Below are 19,645 nucleotides of genomic sequence, written 5' to 3' on the forward strand. Positions count from 1 at the left end.
TGTCAGCACGCTGCGTCCCACTTTAGGACATGAACTGGGTCTGCAGGTGTCCAGGTCCTTGAGTTTCTGGGTTTTGGGGGATTCGGGTCGGGCGGAGTACGTGACATCTGCAGCACTGTGAAAAAAAACTGCAGTACTCACGGTTTTTCTTGTACATCAGGATCTCAAAGGAGTTCATCTCGTAGTTCTCGAAGGTCTGTCGAACCTTCTCCGTCATCTCCTTGTCGGTCAGCTCTCCGTACATGAAGCTGCGGGAGGAAACACAGTGCTGATCAAGCCGCCACGTAACCGTGGCGACATCAGAGCGCGTGGAGGCGAGCGTCCGTACCTGCACGTGCTGCTCTTCTGCATCACCTCGGCTCGATGGTAACCAGCCAGTTTGCAGAAGCCGTCGTTGCTGTAGACGATGGGCCAGTCCACGATCTGAGCGTTCCCCAGCACGAAGTTGGTGTCTGAGCACAGAGAGCAGAGAGGCGGCTCATTCGTTCATTCATCGTTCGTTCGTTCAAACCTTTATTTAGGAGTCAGGAAGTCAACTGAGGGAGTCATTTTCAATGATGCAGAGCGTAAACAAAGACATTAAAAACAATCAACAAGCAAACAAATAACAATAAGAATAGAAATTCATTCAAAACAACAAACAATAACAGCAATGTAAACAACAAAGAATAAAATAAAATCACACGATAACAAACATGTTATGCTGTAAAAGTACAAATAAAAATATTTACGGTTAGAAATGTAACGATTCACTCAACTCACGATTCAATACGATTCACGATACAATTCATGATACGATTATTATTATTGTCATTATCATCATTGTCATTATTATTATTATGAATTAAAGCATTATTCTGAAAATAATTTCTGAGTGTTAATAGTGAAATATTGATTCTTTCTAACATGTAACCATCTTTAAACGGACCAATCAGAAAACTCCGGGCCCTGGCCCCCGTGAGGAGCTGCTGCTGCTCATTGAGGCGTCCCCTGACCTTCCCTCTAGCGCCCCCGTCAGGACAAACGTCTCCTCCGTGTGCTATAATGAGCGCGGGCGCCTCTCGGGGCTGCCGGCGGCTCCACAGAGTTTAAGCTCCACTTCCTCCGTTGTCATTTCATTAATTGGGCTGAATTGTGCTGAGCGGCGAGATGTCGTGTTAATTGATTGTTGAGTCGTATTTTATCATCGCGGCGAATTAAACGGCAGCCTGACGGAGGCGGATCTGACACCCATCAGCTGCTGCTCAGCCGGCTGCAGCGCCGCGACAGGAAACACACGTCTGACAGAGATAAATGTGTCTGTTAACACAGAGGTGTGTGTGTGTGTGTGTGTGTGTGTGTGTGTGTGTGTGTGTGTGTGTGTGTGTTAGTACTGAGATGACACATGCACATGCATCGTGCACGGAAAATTTAAACAGTGCACACAGTTCTCAGCTCTACTATATCCGCATGTTAACCCTTTGAAACCTGAGGAAATACAACATGGGAAGAAAGCAACACATGCCTTCTTTTAAATGTATTTATCTATTTTTTTTGTGAGTGATGCTCTTAGTTTAATTTAGGGTTCCTGCATCTTTAGGCAAGTTAGATTTAAGACATTTTTTAAGGCTCTGAATTTAATTTAAGAATAAATATAAAATAACCCAAACTAGAACGGGTTAGTGCCGTCTTCAAGGTCTGAATGCAGCAAAAACAAATAAGAGAAAATGTGAGAACTATTTGAAGTCCTCGACCATCTGACCTGCCTGAGCGGAAAAAACTAACACCTACTAAAATAAAATTAAAAATCGTGGCAACAGTTTGTATCAATTTTGTTGATTTAAATCAACATGTTTTTTTTTTTTATTAAAATGAAAATAAATCCATATAATTGCATCTTTTCACTAACTCTAAGTACCAGTTCATTATACTGGTAACAGAATAACTCAAACATAATTATATTGAGTATATACATTATATTTATTTTTACTAAATTTGACTGTAAATATGAATGTAAACCCTGGCTAAATATATATATAAAGCAGAATGCAGTGTAGACGAGGCAAAAAGCCAAAATATAACGCCAGAAAAAAATCAGGTCCATATGCCAGTTTAAATTATGAAAATATAACAAAATTATCAAAATAGTTTTTTCAATATGCAGATTTTGGTTAATTACTTATAAAAATGGAGGTAAACATGTGCTACTGCAGGCTTTATATTAGAATATATAATATATATATATAATTGTGGTTTTAATAAGACACACATGGGATAATTTATTCCCAGTATTAAGTATTAAGCTAAAAATTCAAGGTATTAAGCTAAAAATTCAAGGTAAATATACATGAAAATATTTTAAAATGATCAAAATATTTTGTTAAGTATGTATATTTTGGTTAAAAACTTCCAAAAATGAAGGTAAACACATAGCGCAGGCTTTATATGAACATATTAAATATAGAAAATGTGAAATTAAATGTTATAATAAGACACACATCAGTTGATTCTATATGAAGAAGGTAAAAATGTGTGAGTTTAGAGTATGAAAATATATTAAAATTATCAAAATATTCTGTTATTTATGTATACTGTGTTTAATAACTTAGTAATAAGTAATATATTCTTAAAAATGTAAGCTAGATATACTAGTTTAGAATACTGAAATATATTAAAATGATCAAATATTTTGTTAAATAAATATGTATATTTGGGTTGATAACTTCTAAAAATGAAGGTAAACACATAGCACAGGCTTTATATGAACATGTTCAACGTAGAAAACATGATATTAAATGTAGATTTAAATAAGACACTGGATGGTTAATTTTTAATAAAGGTAAACAGTAAACAGCTGAGATAAACACAAACACCTGAGCTAAAGCTAACTGATGCTAGCCTCTGAAGGTAAGGACCGCGGCACGTGCGGGTTTAGTGGGATAAAGCAGCCTATCACAGAGCAGCTGTCTGATGATGAAACCACCGAAAAAAGGCACGAGACAACAGACACCGTTAAGCCAAGGTGAGCGAACCGGACCGAACCGGATCCTACCGTTGGACCGGCGGACGATGTTCTCCAGGAAGGTGTTCTGAGGGGCCACGAGACCCCGCCGTCCTCCCGCCATCCTGCCGTCCTCCTGCAGCGCGAGGCAGAGCCGCTTCCCGCCGCTCACATATCTGATGCTGCACGAGCCTCGCGCGCCGAGGAGTAGCAGCCTCGCTCTGCCTCACGCGCTCTCTCTCTCTCTCTCAGCGGGCTCCTCATTGGCAGATGGTTTCAGCACGCGCTCACAGAGGAGACACCGCGAGACCGTCTGAGGGCCAGAGACAGAGACAGACAGGTAGAGACAGAGACAGAGGGACAGAGAGAGACAGACAAGTAGAGACAGAGACAGACAGGTGGAGACAGAGACAGACAGGTAGAGACAGAGACAGAGGGACAGAGAGAGACAGACAAGTAGAGACAGAGACAGACAGGTGGAGACAGAGACAGACAGGTAGAGACAGAGGGACAGAGAGAGACAGACAGGTGGAGACAGAGAGGGAGAGACAGAGACAGACAAAGTGACAGGGAGGGACAGAGAGAGCGACAGATAGGAGAGGACAGACAGGTAGAAACAGATACAGGTACAGACAGAGACAGACAGATAGAGACAGAGAGGAGAGGACAGACAGAGTTAGACAGGTAGAGACAGAGACAGACAGGTGGTGACAGAGACAGAGAGGAGAGGACAGACAGAGACAGACGGGTGGAGACAGGGACAGACGCATCATTTCAGGACATTTTGCGCCTCAAAAAAAATAAGACAAACATCAGAAAAAGTCTTAAAATGTAAAGTTGTCTCGAAAACGAACGTGTCATCGGTTATTAAACGTGTTTATGCTGCATCACTGATACGCCGATTATCAGCTCTGATTATTTTACTGTCTGAGGCTGCAACAAACCAAAGACCCAGCTGTCTTTTTATGGCTTTGACGCTGAGTTCATTAATTCACAATTTTTAATGACAGAAAAATATAATAATAATAATAATAATAATAATAATAATAATGATAATAATAATAATAATAATAATAATAATAATAATAATGATAATAATATAATAATAATAATAATAATAATAATAATAATTTTATTTATGAAGCGCTTTCCATCAGGTAATTTAAAACAGATGTTCAGACAATTAACACACAGACTAAACAACTGAGACACACAATAAACTATTTAAAAATAAAGATCATTATTGACTGTTGTTCATGACATATATTTAATTCCATTAAATATCTGATGAAAGAATTTATCAGTTTGATTTTTCACCATTTCTGACAAAAATGGTAAATATTTAGAATAAATACAGAGGTGAAAAAATGGTAAAAAAAAAAAAAAAAAAACATTCGTTTGTCAAACAAACTCACGAAGGGCATCTTAACTGAGGCCTTTTTTTATCGTATGTTTAAATTATGTTCAGAATTATTATAAATTGTAAACACATAAAGTTTTGTTGCTTTTGTTTCTCATTTTCCTTTAAACAAAAAAAGTGTAATTTCCTTGTACTTTAATTTCTTTGGTCACTCATAACATTTTTTTTACAAATGAATGATTAAATAATTGAAATAGCAGATTTAGAAAATTATTTTTCAGAAAGCTAGTAATGTCTAGGGAAAAAAGAAAAACATGGGGAACATTATTTATAATTGTCATGATTTCATGTTTACATTTTTTTTACAAGATTATTTGATTTTAAGCATGATTTTTTTTCAATTATTACAGTTTTAAACTTTTTTTTTTTAGTCTTTCTTTCTTTAGGTTTTTCTTTTAAAATATTTTTTTTATGAATTTCTTTGCTAATCTGGATGTAATTTCTTCTTTGGTTGCTCACTGCCTTTTTTAAGAAATCAAAAGAAATCATCAGATTTAGAAAATTCAATAAACGGGAAAATGTTGAGGGGAAAAAAAGAGTGAGGACAATTATTTATAATGATCATAAATATGCATTTACAATTATGTTACATGGTCATTACATATTTTTTATAGTTATAATTTTTATCGGACACACTTTAGGTAATTTTTTGGGACTTTTTATGAATTTCTTTTTTAATTTGCGGGAAATTTCTTCTGTGCTAATTGCCTTTTTTATTTATTTATTTTTAAATGAAGCCCATGTTCAGAGGGTTCAGTGACTGAAACTGGGGGACAGCATGAGTGTCTGTCCCCTGTCAGGTTGGACAGCGTGAGTGTCTGTCCCCTGTCAGGTTGGACAGCGTGAGTGTCTGTCCCCCTCTGTCCCTCTGTGCGGTGTCTCCCTCTGCTGGTCGCGCAGACTCAGTGCAGAAACACAAACTGATAAACAACAGCAGAAAACAAAAACAGCGCGCTGAATTACCGCTAAAATTCATCTTTTTCACTTCAAATGATGAAATAAAATCTTTATATTTGATCTGAGAATAACCTGAGACATTTATTAATCATTAATGATGGTGTTTTACGTTTTTATTTGTGTGTTTTATTCATAATTTCATTATATTTTTAGACTTTATTTTACTTTATCTATGTCACTGTACGTTTTTTAAGTTAAATTTAAGTTTTTATTTCATGTTACTTTATTTATTTTTATTTCAGTTGATCAGTTTGTGTGGGCGGAAGGATCTGCTGCAGCAGCTCGAGTCGCGCAGCCGCCCGACGGTGCGTAAAAAACCTTCCGCCGCGGAGGTTAGACCCCGCTCAGCCAGCGCATTAAGCGGAAAAAAAACGTCCGTCGCGTGAATCTCCGTGTATAATAAAATAATTGCGGGTACAGCGGAGGCTCCGCAGCCGTGCGTGTGCGGTGTTTGAGCCCGCGGTGCGTGTTTGCGGCCGCGCAGAGGCGCGCACAGCGACACGTCCGGAGCGGCGGGCAGAGCGCGAACAGCAGCAGAGAGAAACCCTCCGGCTCCGGCTGACATTTTCTGCCCGCTCACCGCCGCCGAAACTCGGTCAATCCGCGCGCTGAGATGCCGGGGATGATGGACAAAGGCTCCGAGTATCTGGGGAAGGGCCGCTCCAACGGCACCAAGAGTCCGTCCAACGCGTCCAACGGACATTTCTCCGACGAGAGCGGCAGCGACGACGAGCACGGTCAGTATAGCCTCGAACAGCCTCCCGCCGCTCCGTGTGTGCGCGTGCAAAAATAAAAACAAACGTGTTCCATATTTGACCCAAACTGCGTGAAAAACACTGCGCATGTTTTCCAGATGTGGGGATGCGGGTCGGAGCGGATTATCAGGCCAACATCCCCGAGTTCGAGCCCGGTGAGTTTTTCCTGGTTTGGACCCCGAGAGACGGACGGTGGTAGCCTCGGTACACACACTGTTACACACACACACACACGCACACTATACACACACACACACTGTTACACACACACGCACACTGTTATACACACACGCACACTGTTATACACACACACACACACACACACACACACTGTCCACACACACACACACACGCACACTGTAACACACACACACACTGTTACACACACACGCACACTGTTATACACACACACACACACACACACACACACACTGTAACACACACACACACGCACACTGTTACACACACACACACACACACACACTGTTACACACACACACGCACACTGTAACACACACACACACACTGTTACACACACACACTAACACACACACACACTGTAACACACACGCACACTGTTACACACACACGCACACTGTAACACACACACACTGTTACACACACGCACACACACTGTAACACAGTTACACACACACACACGCACACTGTTACACACACACGCACACTGTAACACTGTTACACACACACACACGCACACTGTAACACACACGCACACTGTAACACACTGTTACACACACACACACAGACACTGTTGCACACTGTTACACACACGCACACTGTAACACACTGCTACACACGCACACTGTTACACACACACACTGTTACACACACGCACACACACACGCACACTGTAACACACACGCACACTGTTACACACACGCACACTGTTACACACACGCACACTGTAACACACTGTTACACACGCACACTGTTACACACACACACACACAGACACTGTTGCACACTGTTACACACACGCACACTGTAACACACTGTTACACACGCACACTGTTACACACACACACTGTTACACACACGCACACACACACGCACACTGTAACACAGTTACACACACACACGCACACTGTAACACACACACACTGAATAACACACACACACTGTAACACACAGACGCACACTGTAACACACACACACTGTAACACACACACACACACACACACACACACACTGTAACACACACACACACACACAGTTACACATAAACACACACGCACACTGTAACACACACACTGTAACACGCGGTGTAACACACACACACTGTCACACACACACTAACATACACACACTTTAACACAGCAGTTTATTAATCAAAGGTAATAAACTGTTAATAACTACAGACGGAAACATGTAACCGAGGCTACCTCACCTCCTTTTTTATTTTTATTATTAGTATTATTAGCATTACTATTTTATTTATTATTAATAATATTATTATTATATTAAGTTTTTATTTTAATTATTTAAAACTATCTTATAAATATTTTAATTATCCTTTAAAATACATTTAAAAAGAAATGACTAATAAATCAACCCTGTTCCCTGTATTGACTATTATTATTATTATTATTACATTTATTTTTTATTTTAATTATCTAAACTACCTTATAAAATATTATATAACAATAACATTATTATCATTTAAAGTACGTTTAAAAATAAATGACTAGTAAATCTACCTTGTTCCTTGTACCTTGAATTATGAATATTGTTGTTTATTTATGTAATTATTTATTTTGATAAAACTGTGGCACATATCAATCAAGAGTATCACAAAAATACATCAAACAAAAGTATAGAGCATACTGTAACAAGTAGGCCGACATAAGATATACACATTTTAATATACAAGAACGCTAAAGCAAAACAATAAGTTTGATTTTAAAAATTCAGATTAAATTGAATTGTTAGGGAGCCTCACTGAATACTTTTTTATAATGACAACAATTTACAATAGCCAATCAAATATATACCACATCATATAACAAACATATACAAATATACAAACTATAATGTACGAGATAGCTCAAACAAAACAATAAATTTGATTTTTTTTTCAAATACTCATTAATTTCCAGAATTTTAACCCTTCAATGCCAAGTTTTTGTTATGATGCCGCCATGTTTTTGGATGAATTATTTTCAATATACTTCCTGCAGAGCAGATCATTTTTGGATGATCACATCCTGCGATATGTCAGTGAGAAGGTTTAAATAGCATCACATTAAATATTATGTGTGACAGTCTCTGAGGGCTGCGGGCAATAACAACATAATGAATTAGTAATAACTGTTTTTAAAAAGCAAGTGACCAGGATGCAATATTTATTTTACCTGAAATATCGACTTCCAATTTGTCTTTTAAAGTGATTCTTTCATATTCATTATTTATTTTTTCAGAAGTTTTAGTGAGTTTTTGCACAGAGAAAATAATAAATCAGATATTAAAGTCAGTTTGGTAAAACATCATCGTCCTTTTTTTACTCTTATTAAGTCTGAATACTGAAAAAAAGATTTTAAAATGTTTTTACAGATATTTTCACATTTTTAAAATGGATCAAATTGACCCACGGCATAAAGAGGGTTAAAATTTGGGAAAAGTGACCAAACGTCTCGTCAAACTCACAGCATGATAACGAAACTGATATGTTTCATGAAACAGCATGAAACTGATAGCATGATAAAGAGAAACCATCAAAAAAAGAGAGTTTATCAATGAAGATTTGATCAAATGTTCTCTACAGTCCAAAACCTGTTTCTGTCGTTATTTCAGGTTTGATTTCACACTGAAGCACTTCAGCTGCCGTTGTTTCATCGCTCATATGAGAACCATTTTGTTTGTTTGTTTGTTTTCCGGTAACCACGGCTGGGAGGGGCACGTGGGCTTTCATTGTATTTTGTTACCATGACAACAAAGGTTTCTTACCCTATCTTCTACAGTGGGCCTGAAAATAATGAATACTACATTTCCCATAATGCAGCTCTGCAGCCACCTTTCATCAGATTGTTTATTAGACTTTCTTCAAGAGCCACAATATTTATTTATTTATTTATTTTTAACAGTTTTTAATGGCGTTTTTAACGGGAGCTGTTTGTGTTTAAGTCTTTAAAGTGTGTGTGTGTGTGTGTGTGTGTGTGTGTGTGTTCAGGCTCCACTAAGTACACGGACAAAGACAGCGGCGGGATGCTCGTCTGGTCTCCGTATCACAACATCGTCGACTCCAAACGTGAGTCACCTTCGTGCATGCGGCTGCAGTCCTCTTTCAGGTCCTCAGAACACACTGACCTGACGCTGTGTGTGTGTGTGTGTGTGTGTGTGTGTGTGTGTGTGTGTGTGTGTGTGTGTGTGTGTGTGTGTGTCTCCGCAGTGGACGAGTACATCGCTTTAGCCAAAGAGAAACACGGATACAACGTGGAGCAGGTGAGTCGGACTCTTTCTGTCTCTGCGTCTCGTCGTCTTTTTGCTAAAATCTAAAAACATCCGGAGCAGATGCGTGAACTCGGCCCGTCACGAGATCAGATTTTATTGGACGATATTTTTTCCCAGAAAATATTGCGATAAACGATACTGTTGTCAGCGTCGTTGTGCGCCCAATTTTATTTTAATTTTAATTCTCGAGAAAATTCAAACTTGGAAAGATGCATCATTAACGGGGGTTTGGGAGTCAGAAAAAGGTGTCATTTAAAACAGATTCAGTCTGTATTAGTTACACTGAGGGTGTAGAAAAACTCGAGTACATTTTTAAATATCGTACGATAAGTCGATATAGTGATTATCGCGACAGAAAAATGTAAACAACGTGAACGCACTAAAACTTGGCGGGAAATGTCCCAAAAAATTACAAGTCACAGATTTGGAAAATGTTTTACAGAAAAGCTAGAGTAAATTTAGAATTATCACAAACATTTTTTAAATTATTTTTTAAAAATGTTTTAATTTTTAGACAGTTTTTTTAGGTCATTTCCTTTTTGTCTTTTTTTCAAATATTCATGTAATCTTTACATTTTTCTCTAATTTCTTGCTTTTTTGGGGTCATTTCTTCTAAAGTTGCTCGTCTTTGAATCAAGCCGATTTTCGCAGCTTTCAAAGGGTTCAAAATTGTCCCCAAAAGTATCGCATTTATTCTAAGAGCCATTTGAAATCATCAATCATCATTTTTAAAGATTTATTCATATTTGCTGCTGAAAAGTAAAACTCACCATGAAATGATGTTTGCGGAGCTGTCCGTCTCCTCGCTGTCTCCTTCTGTTTCTCGCCGACTGAAAAGCGGAAAAAAAGAGGAGATTTTACTGTTTTATGTCGTTTATAATTCACGTATTTAAAGTAGAAAAACGATGTTTGTCTCTGACGGTGACTCACCAAGAGATTCATCATATCAGAGATTCAGACTTCAAATGCTCATTACTTTGAGAACCGATTAATCGGTCGATTACTTTTTCAATTAATTGTCACGTAAAAAAAACGGCGAGCCACCGTTTCTCTCGATGTGCTGCAGCTGACACACAAACGGAGAGGAATAATCACGCGACACAACGAATCAGAAATTTATCTCGTTACCAGCTCGTTTAATAATCCATTATAATCGATTCGTTGTTGCAGCCCAACTTATTTTGTGTGTCTGTGTGTGTGTGTCTGTGTGTCTGTGTGTGTGTGTGTGTGTGTGTCTCTGTGTGTGTGTGTGTGTGTCTGTGTGTGTGTGTGTGTGTGTGTGTCTGTGTGTGTGTGTGTGTGTGTGTGTCTCTGTGTGTGTGTGTGTCTCTGTGTGTGTGTGTGTGCAGGCTCTGGGGATGCTCTTCTGGCACAAACACAACATCGAGAAGTCTCTGGCCGACCTGCCGAACTTCACGCCGTTCCCGGACGAGTGGACGGTGGAGGTGTGTCTCTGTGTGTGTGTGTGTGTGTGTGTGTGTGTGTCTCTGTGTGTGTGTGTGTGTGTGTGTGTGTGTGTGTGTGTGTCTCTGTGTGTGTGTGTGTGTGTGTGTCTGTGTGTGTGTGTGTGTGTGTCTGTGTGTGTGTGTGTGTGTGTCTCTGTGTGTGTGTGTGTGTGTGTGTGTGTGTGTGTGTCTCTGTGTGTGTGTGTGTGTGTCTGTGTGTGTCTGTGTGTGTGTGTGTGTGTGTGTGTGTGTGTGTCTGTGTGTGTCTGTGTGTGTGTGTGTGTGTGTGTGTCTCTGTGTGTGTGTGTGTGTGTCTGTGTGTGTGTGTGTGTGTCTGTGTGTGTGTGTGTGTGTGTCTCTGTGTGTGTGTGTGTGTGTGTGTGTGTCTGTGTGTGTGTGTGTGTGTGTGTGTGTCTCTGTGTGTGTGTGTGTGTGTGTGTGTGTCTCTGTGTGTGGTGTGTGTGTGTGTGTGTGTGTGTGTGTGTGTCTCTGTGTGTGTGTGTGTGTGTGTGTGTGTGTGTGTGTGTGTGTGTGTCTCTGTGTGTGGTGTGTGTGTGTGTGTGTGTGTCTCTGTGTGTCTCTGTGTGTGTGTGTGTCTCTGTGTGTGTGTGTGTCTGTGTGTCTCTGTGTGTGTGTGTGTGTGTGTGTGTGTGTGTGTGTGTGTGTGTGTGTGTGTCTCTGTGTGTGTGTGTGTGTGTGTGTGTGTGTGTGTGTGTGTGTGTGTGTGTGTGTGTGTGTCTGTGTGTGTGTGTGTGTGTGTGTGTGTGTGTGTGTGTGTGTCTGTGTGTGTGTGTGTGTGTGTGTGTTGTGTGTGTGTGTGCAGGCTCTGGGGATGCTCTTCTGGCACAAACACAACATCGAGAAGTCTCTGGCCGACCTGCCGAACTTCACGCCGTTCCCGGACGAGTGGACGGTGGAGGACAAAGTTCTGTTCGAACAGGCGTTCAGCTTTCACGGAAAGAGCTTCCACCGCATCCAGCAGATGGTACAAATACACAACATGCAGTACTATTACTGCAATACACTGCAGAGACACTAATATTTACTAAAACACAGTACCATTACTGCGTCACACTGCAGAGATAAGTATATTTACTGTCTTACAAACACACACTGAGACCAACATGCAGTACCATTACTGCGATACACTGCAGAGAAGAGCATATACATTTACTGCAGTTCTCTGCTCTTGTTGAATTGTGTCCTCTTCGTGTGTCCTTCAGTTACCGGACAAGTCCATCTCCAGTCTGGTGAAGTACTACTACTCGTGGAAGAAGACTCGCTCCAGAACCAGTCTGATGGACCGACAGGCTCGAAAACTGGCCAACCGGAGTAACCAGGACGACAGGTAGGACCGGCGGGACACAGCGTCTCCGTCCCAAAATGTCCATTTCCAAAGAAAGAAATCGATAACGGTCCAACGCCAGCCGCGACTCGTGCACGAGCGTCTGACGTCTCTGCAGCGCTCACACGTTCATCAGTCCAGACTTTATTGTGAATAAATGATTTAAAAAATTTGAAAAAACTTTCGATTTTAGGTCAGAGATTCATCGTGAGCAGCAGCGTCCCGTAACTTCACCGCTTTATTCTCACAGAATATCTGAGGTTTTTTAAATTTACGACTTTGATGCCAGAACACGCGGACGCCACGCCGCACGCGTCAGAACCGCTGAGGTTATTATTATTATATTTATTTATTTATGCATTTATTGATTCTTTTTACACATAAATACTCTACATGAAGTACATACTCCAGGTAGTTTGTACTAGTATGTCCATGTGCCGTCTGTCTCCGTGTACTGCATCAGTGTTACTGCACTTTCAGGATCTTGGGAGTAATTTTGAACGTTTTTGAGGTTTTAGATTATATTTAAGTAGCAGGATGAAATTCATTTTTGTAAACTTGTCATTTGTTTCCTGTCTGGGTCTGTTTAGCAGCTCATCAGAGCATTTCACACTTTTTAATCTGACGTTATATTTTTATCGACTCTGAAGACGCGATTCTGTCACATGACAGTGAATTCATGGTTTTTTTAAGCTGAAATATAAAATTCTGTTTCTTTGTTTAACAAAAACTCGTTTTTGGAGTCAGACCTGAACTGTTTGTTGAACATCACGCTGTCATCGTTGTTGAAGTTTTTGACTTCCTGCTGTTGTTGCCGTAGCGATGAGGAGATGGAGGAGGCCAATCCCATCGAAGCCAACGACAGCGACTACGACCCCAACAAGGAAACCAAGAAAGAGGTACGAGCAGCTGATTTTACGTCCATTTTAATCATTATTATTATTATTTTCTATCAGCTGTTTAATCGATAAAATATCAGGTTCAGGTCAATGATATTGTGTTTCCGTGGCGATATCTCCAAGCTGCTTTTAAAAATTTTTTTTAAAGTTGTTTCTGTCTATTTTTATTTAACCTTTATTGTGCATTTATTCAAATTGAATCTGTCTGTCAGCACAGACGCTGGGTGTAAATTAAAGTTACACTTTTTAATTCCTCTTTTTTTTTTTTACTTTTTTGGTTTATTTTCAGCTGATTTTCTTGTAATTTTTTTCTAATTTGTTGCGAATTTTTGGTTCATTTCTTGTATCGCCGTCTTCTTCGCATGTTTAACGCTGTGACGTCAGTGAGGAGCGACATTTTTACATTTATCGACACAAAATGTGAAAAATAAACTTTAAACTTTTTCACGTTAATCTGAACGTGGAGCCTCCAACAGTCGATCAGACGAGTCAAAAATGTTCTGAATTTGTGGATAAACGACTCACGTGTGTTTGCGGCGTGCAGAACCAGGTGGAGCCGGTGGCGCCAGGCTCGAAGGTGGCTCTGGGTCGGCGGGAGCACCAGACGCTGCAGCACCGACACCACCAGCGCTCCCGCTGCCGCCCCCCCAAAGGCATGTACCTGACGCAGGAGGACGTGGTGGCCGTGTCCTGCAGCGCCTCCGCCGCCAACACCCTCCTCCGCCAGCTGGACATGGAGCTGGTGTCCCTCAAGAGACAGGTAGGAGACGCCGCACGCCTGAGACTCTCCGACGGGACCGAGTCCGAGTCCGAGGGCGATCTGAGAAAACTGACGCAGAACGAGAAAAGATTTCAATATTTTAACCCTTTTGGATCGACTTCACTTCTCTTGTGCTGCGTTCAGACTCCTTTCACAAATATTTAACCCCTAAAAGACTGAGCCAACCGGTGAGATTCTTTTATTTTTATTTTATTTTATCTTCAAACATCAGGAAAAAAGACAATAAGCAACTTGGTAAGAAAAATTGTGAAAAAATAATTAATGTAGACAATCATTTTTAAAAAGCTAAAGAAGCATTTCTAAAACTAAAACATATTTATAATTATTAAAATTAATCAAAATTACAAGTATTTAAGAGAATTATTACCATTTTTTGGTCATTTCCTCTTTTTTTCACATTATTTCTTTATTTATTTTCACGTTTCCACATTTTGTTTGTTTGTTTTTGTCGGCTTTCTCTGTTTATTTATTTTTTTGTGTTTCTTCTTTTCGTTCTCTTTTTTTTAAAACTGATTTTCAGTTAATTTTTTGGCACTTTCTTCTCATCTCTTGTTGATTTTGGGTCATGTTGCTCTTTGCCTTCTCTCCGTGTTTTTAAATGAAGCTGGTTGGCTCAGGTTTCAAAGGGTTAAGTCCTGCTAACTGTCACAGCACCTTTGTTCTGAGCGCTGAATCACGCTGTACGTTTACGAAATATTCAAGAAAACAATAAATTAGCTAACGTTAGCGTGTAGCCGTTAGCACGCTAACGTTAGCGTGTAGCCGTTAGCACGCTAACGTTAGCATTAACCGTTAGCACGCTAACGTTAGCATTAGCCGTCAGGTGTGTGGACAGGTGTGTTTGTGTCGGCTGTGACTCACCTGACGGTCATAGATCCTCTCAGCAGCTGTTTACCTGCAGCTGTGGGAGCTCAGGTGAAGGACCCCAGGTGAAGGACCCCAGGTGTGTCCCCGAGGCGTCCTGAGTGGTGCCTGTCCCTGCGGCTGCAGCGCCCCCTGCTGCTCACACCTGCAGCCGTCAGACACATTAAAGGGACACCACAGTTAATACTGACATCATTTATTTATGTATGGCACGGCGTATTAACGAACATCAGTTTAAAATACAAACAGAGTATAATATAAATATAATTAAAATATGCCGGCGTTAGCAGGACGGCTGGTTTACAGCCGCAGTCCCTCAGCAGGTAACAGACAAAAGAAATAAGGACCAAAAAAGATGAGGAAAGGAAAACAATATAGTGTAGAAACAGCAGTGAAATATTATCAGTATTTAATAAACATCTGAAAAAGTCTTTATTCATTCTTTTTTCCTTTTTTTAGCACTGATTATTTGTAAAACATTTCACAAACTTTTGGTCATTTGTATTATTATCAGTGTCACAGTTTAGTCTTTCAATTCTGATCAGTTCTATCTATCACACACACTCGTACCACGCTGCGCTTTTCAGAACCAGACTATAAAAATATCATTCAGTAATATGATTTTCTACTTTCATTGAGTTTATTTTTTTTAACCAACATCAGTCCTAATCATAAATATCAAATATTTATTAATATTTAGTTTTTGTCAGGATTCCACTGTGTTTTTAGACGGGAAAAAGTTGAATAATTTTCAATATACTACATGCTAAGTGGATTTTTTTAATTCTCACAGCCTGAGAAATGTCAGTGATTTACTGCTTCATTTATCTGACGGCTTTACTGACTTTATCAATCAAGATTTTTGCATAAACCTTTTTTCAAATATTTTATATAAACTACTATTTTTGTTGTTGTTTGTTGTTTTTTATTTTTTTTGCATTAATTTTCAGAATTGTCAGGTTTTTGCCATAATGCCACTATATTTTTGGATAAAGAAAAAAAAAAAAAAAGATTTATTTTTAATTGACTTCATGCAAAGCCTATTTTGTTTGTTTTTTGCCTCAATTTCTTGGAAAGATGGAAAAATGATCCAGAAATTACCAAAACAATAGTAAACAGTTATAAGAAGATTACCTAAAAAATAGCAATAAAATAAATAATGGGGGGCTTTAAATTTTTAATAATTTTGAAAAATAGCTTTAAATATTTATATGATAATCATAATATTTTGTTCTCTAGACATTTTTCCATAGCTTTAAAAATCTTGTTTTTTCTAAATCTGCTGCTTTCTTACAGTTTGCAGACATTAATCTTTGCCTTTTCCCCTCGTTTTTAAAGAAATAAAATCAAATGATTAGAGTTCAAAGGGTTAAATAGCTTAATTTAATTTTCTTTTCACTTTTTACGGATTTCTCGCTAATTTTGGGGCCATTTCCTGTGTGTGAGAGTCGCTGTTTGTCGGAGCTCAGCGGAGCGTTTGCGTCATTTTTCAGGTGCAGAACGCCAAACAGATGAACAGCGGCCTGAAGCACATGTTGGAGTCCGGGATCGAAGAGTTCAGACTGGCTGAGGTACTGAAACACCAGCACATGAAACACAAAGCAACTACGACCTAAAATCATCGATCACACGATCCTTCAATATGAACTCAACGTTACAGGATCGTAGGAGAGTTTATGGTCGTATGACTTCACTTATTAAACTGTGGAGCCCATAAAGAGGACGCTGCTAAAGCTGAAAGTTTTCCAGAAAAGACAGAAAAACTGTCAACATTTGTTATTTAAAAATCACCAAATAAAACAAAGAAATCCGTAAAGTGAAAAGAAAAGAAATCTTATTTTAAAAATCGCTGAAAAAAATTAAAAAAAAAGAAAAAAAAAAAAAAAAAAACTCGCCGTTTTTGTGTTTGAAAAAGAAATCACCAAATTTTTTCTTCAAAAATTGCCAAAAAAAATTTTAAAAATCACTTATATTTTTTAAAGACAAAACAGATTGCCAAAATTTGTTTTTTAAAAATCACCCACAAAAATTTAGAGGAAAAAAAAGCCAACTTTTTTTTCTTAAAAAAAAAAAAAATTAAGTATAATAAAATAAAGTTTCTAAATTTTCTGTTAAAAAAATATTCATTCATTTTTTTAATAGAAAAAAAATGCTGAAAAAATTTTAAAGAAAAATTAATAGCTAAAATTTGTTCTTAAAAATAATTTTAAAAATAATAGAAAATAAATAAACAAATGTATTTCTTTTAAAAAAATCGCCAAAACTTTTTGAAGTTAAAAAAAAAAAGTACTTGATACTTTTGCAGAGAAACAGATGTGAATACTTGCTGTTTGTTGTTGCAGTGTAACCAGAAGGTGAACGCCCGCTGGACCACAGACGAGCAGCTGCTGGCTGTTCAAGGTGAGCGTCGTCTCAGGTGACTCGAGAGCAAAGAAGCTGAAATCCAGACAGAAGAACAAGTTTAGTGTTTTCATGCAGCTGAACTCTGTTTTCTCTCCTTCAGTCAAACAGCAGACCGAGCGTCCTCATCTGCAGCCTTACGGCACGAACTTAGAAAAAATAACGTAAAAAATATAACTATAAAAGACGCCGCTGTGTATCGATAGCAGTTTGGATGAGCTCAAACGTTATTGATTTCCTGGTTTTGGAAATTACAGAACCGGGTCCTCAATAGAACCGGGTTTCGAGTCCATACGATCTTTCTCTCTAAATCAGATTTGTCTTCTTCTACTGTGCATTTTGGCGGCGGTCTGAGGTGTGATGACGTCACTGTTAAAGCGTCTGATGCTCTTCAGGTGTGAGGAAATACGGCAAAGACTTCCAGGCCATCGCTGACGTCATCGGCAACAAGACGGTGGGCCAGGTCAAGAACTTCTTCGTGAACTACCGGCGGCGCTTCAACCTGGACGAGGTGCTGCAGGAGTGGGAGGCGGAGCAGGGAACGCGAGCTCCCAACGGAGACAGCGCCACCTCTGGAGAGGAGGGGAAGGCCAGCTCCACCACGCCGTCGGGGAAGAGCACCGACGAGGAGGACGAAGAGGTGACACGATCAGATTCTTAAATACATTTTCTGACGCACAAACTAAAGTATCGGCTCTATGGTCCTGCCGATCGTTTTCCATCCAACAGATTTCCTTCATTTCAGGTTTGGCTTTGATCTTTAACCCTTTAAAACCCGGAAAAAAAATTGTCCTAATTTTTTTTTTTTTTAAAAAAACGAGCAATAGAAGTGACCCAGAAATTTTCAAGACATCAGTAAAAATTACAAGAAAATTACCTGAAAATCAGTTAAATTAACACAGATAAATGACCTGGAAATGGTGCTTAAAAATGTAAAGAACTTTTTATCACAATTTTAAATATTTAATTATGGTAAGTAGAAATTGTAAGTAATTTTGCACCGTTTAGATCATCGAGGATATAACAACAATATCAGATGGAACCAGGTAGGAAATTTCCTGAAAATTGGTAAGAAATAAAAGAAAAAAAAGAAAAATGAACAAAAAAGTGCTTAAAAAATGTATTACAATTCTGTAAAATAACTTTAAATATTTTTATATTTAAAAAAATGTGCATTCATAATTATGAATGTACATTAAACTGACTTTTGGCCCCGCCCCCCCTCCTCTCCGCAGGGTCAGGTGACCTCCTCAGGTGCGTCCCCCGCTGCCTCCTCTTCCTCTTCGGCTCAGATTGCAGTGACGTGCAGCACCTCCTCCACCTCCTCCTCCTCCCTCCACCAGCCCCCTCCCCTCCTGCGGCCCTCCCTCCCGGCCACGCCCTCCCTGCACCGCCAGCCGCCGCCCCTCCAGCAGCAGGCACGCTTCCTGCAGCCCCGCCCCACCCTGCAGCAGCCGCCGCCTCTCATCCGCCCCTCCAACCCCATGCCCCCCCCCGCCTCAACCCACGCCCTCCAGCTCCCATGAGCCTCGGCGGCAACCCCGGCGGGTCGGGCCCAGGCTCGCCCAGCAGTCCCCCGGCCTGGCGGTCCACCAATCAGAGGCCTCGTCTTCGTCCCACCACTGACGGACCAGAAAACACTCAGTCTGAAGCTGCTGCGTTCAGGTCCGGCGGGGAGTGACTTTGTTCTTCATCAGCTCTCACTTTCACACTAAACACATCTGAGTTTCTATCAAACAGCGTTTCAGGAGGTTTGTGTCTTGTGTCCCGGCGGCTCACCTGCTGCTGGACGGACTCCTGCTCTTTCTTCTGTTTTCGAAGTTTGACTTCACGTCTGTCAGCCTGTAGAAATCTGTCAGAGAAAGTGTGCAGATTATTAAAGCAGACTGTTGTGGCGTCCCGCAGGGTTCGATCCCGGGGTCCCCTCTGTTTCTCCGTCATCATGTCTCAACTCAGACATCACTGCATTAAACACCACACGGCGCCTGTGAGACATTTCAGGCGTGTGGTCTTCTTCTGTGGTGTGTCATTACAAGTTACACCGCCAGCTACTGGCCTGGCATGCAGACTGCAGCGTTTTCGGTTGTTTTTGTGGATCCATGTTCGCGAGGATCATTTTCAGTGTTTCATATGAACGCAGATTCTTTTAAAAAACGCAAAGAAAAGCGTTTTCTGCTTTTAGTCCGGCTGTTCTCGTCTAAACGTGGCCCAAATCTCTCATCAGCGGCGTGCAGATTAAAGCGGGTGTGTTGCAGTATTTTTCGACAGATAAATTACGTCTAAAATAACTTTAAATTGAGAACTTGAGTCATCGTCGTTTCTTACATTAAG

The 19,645-nt window shown here is 39.9% G+C and overlaps 2 protein-coding genes across 2 annotated transcripts in view; one reads left to right on the plus strand and one right to left on the minus strand.

Moving 5' to 3' along the window:
• The window catches only part of LOC121942129 (potassium voltage-gated channel subfamily H member 1-like), a 37,659-nt gene extending 34,531 nt beyond the window's left edge, over nucleotides 1-3,128 (minus strand). The window contains exons 1-3 of the mRNA XM_042485251.1: nucleotides 3,032-3,128; nucleotides 329-452; nucleotides 142-248 (exon numbers count right to left, since the gene is read on the minus strand). Of these exons, the coding sequence (XP_042341185.1) occupies nucleotides 142-248; nucleotides 329-452; nucleotides 3,032-3,104 (304 nt within the window). The 5' untranslated portion in view covers nucleotides 3,105-3,128. The remainder of the gene's footprint in view (nucleotides 1-141; nucleotides 249-328; nucleotides 453-3,031) is intronic.
• Nucleotides 3,129-5,871: 2,743 nt separating this feature from the next.
• Nucleotides 5,872-19,226, plus strand: rcor3 (REST corepressor 3). The gene is given in 15 exon segments (XM_042485260.1): nucleotides 5,872-6,094; nucleotides 6,211-6,267; nucleotides 9,300-9,377; nucleotides 9,519-9,571; nucleotides 10,930-11,025; nucleotides 11,945-12,010; nucleotides 12,249-12,373; nucleotides 13,191-13,269; nucleotides 13,814-14,029; nucleotides 16,408-16,485; nucleotides 17,257-17,314; nucleotides 17,710-17,954; nucleotides 18,550-18,801; nucleotides 18,804-18,873; nucleotides 18,876-19,226. Coding segments are annotated over 15 exon segments (1,662 nt in total). The 5' UTR covers nucleotides 5,872-5,970; the 3' UTR covers nucleotides 18,941-19,226.
• The last annotated feature ends 419 nt before the right edge of the window (nucleotides 19,227-19,645 follow it).

This window comes from Plectropomus leopardus, chromosome 4 (genome assembly GCF_008729295.1).
Source record: "Plectropomus leopardus isolate mb chromosome 4, YSFRI_Pleo_2.0, whole genome shotgun sequence".
Lineage (NCBI taxonomy): Eukaryota > Metazoa > Chordata > Actinopteri > Perciformes > Serranidae > Plectropomus > Plectropomus leopardus.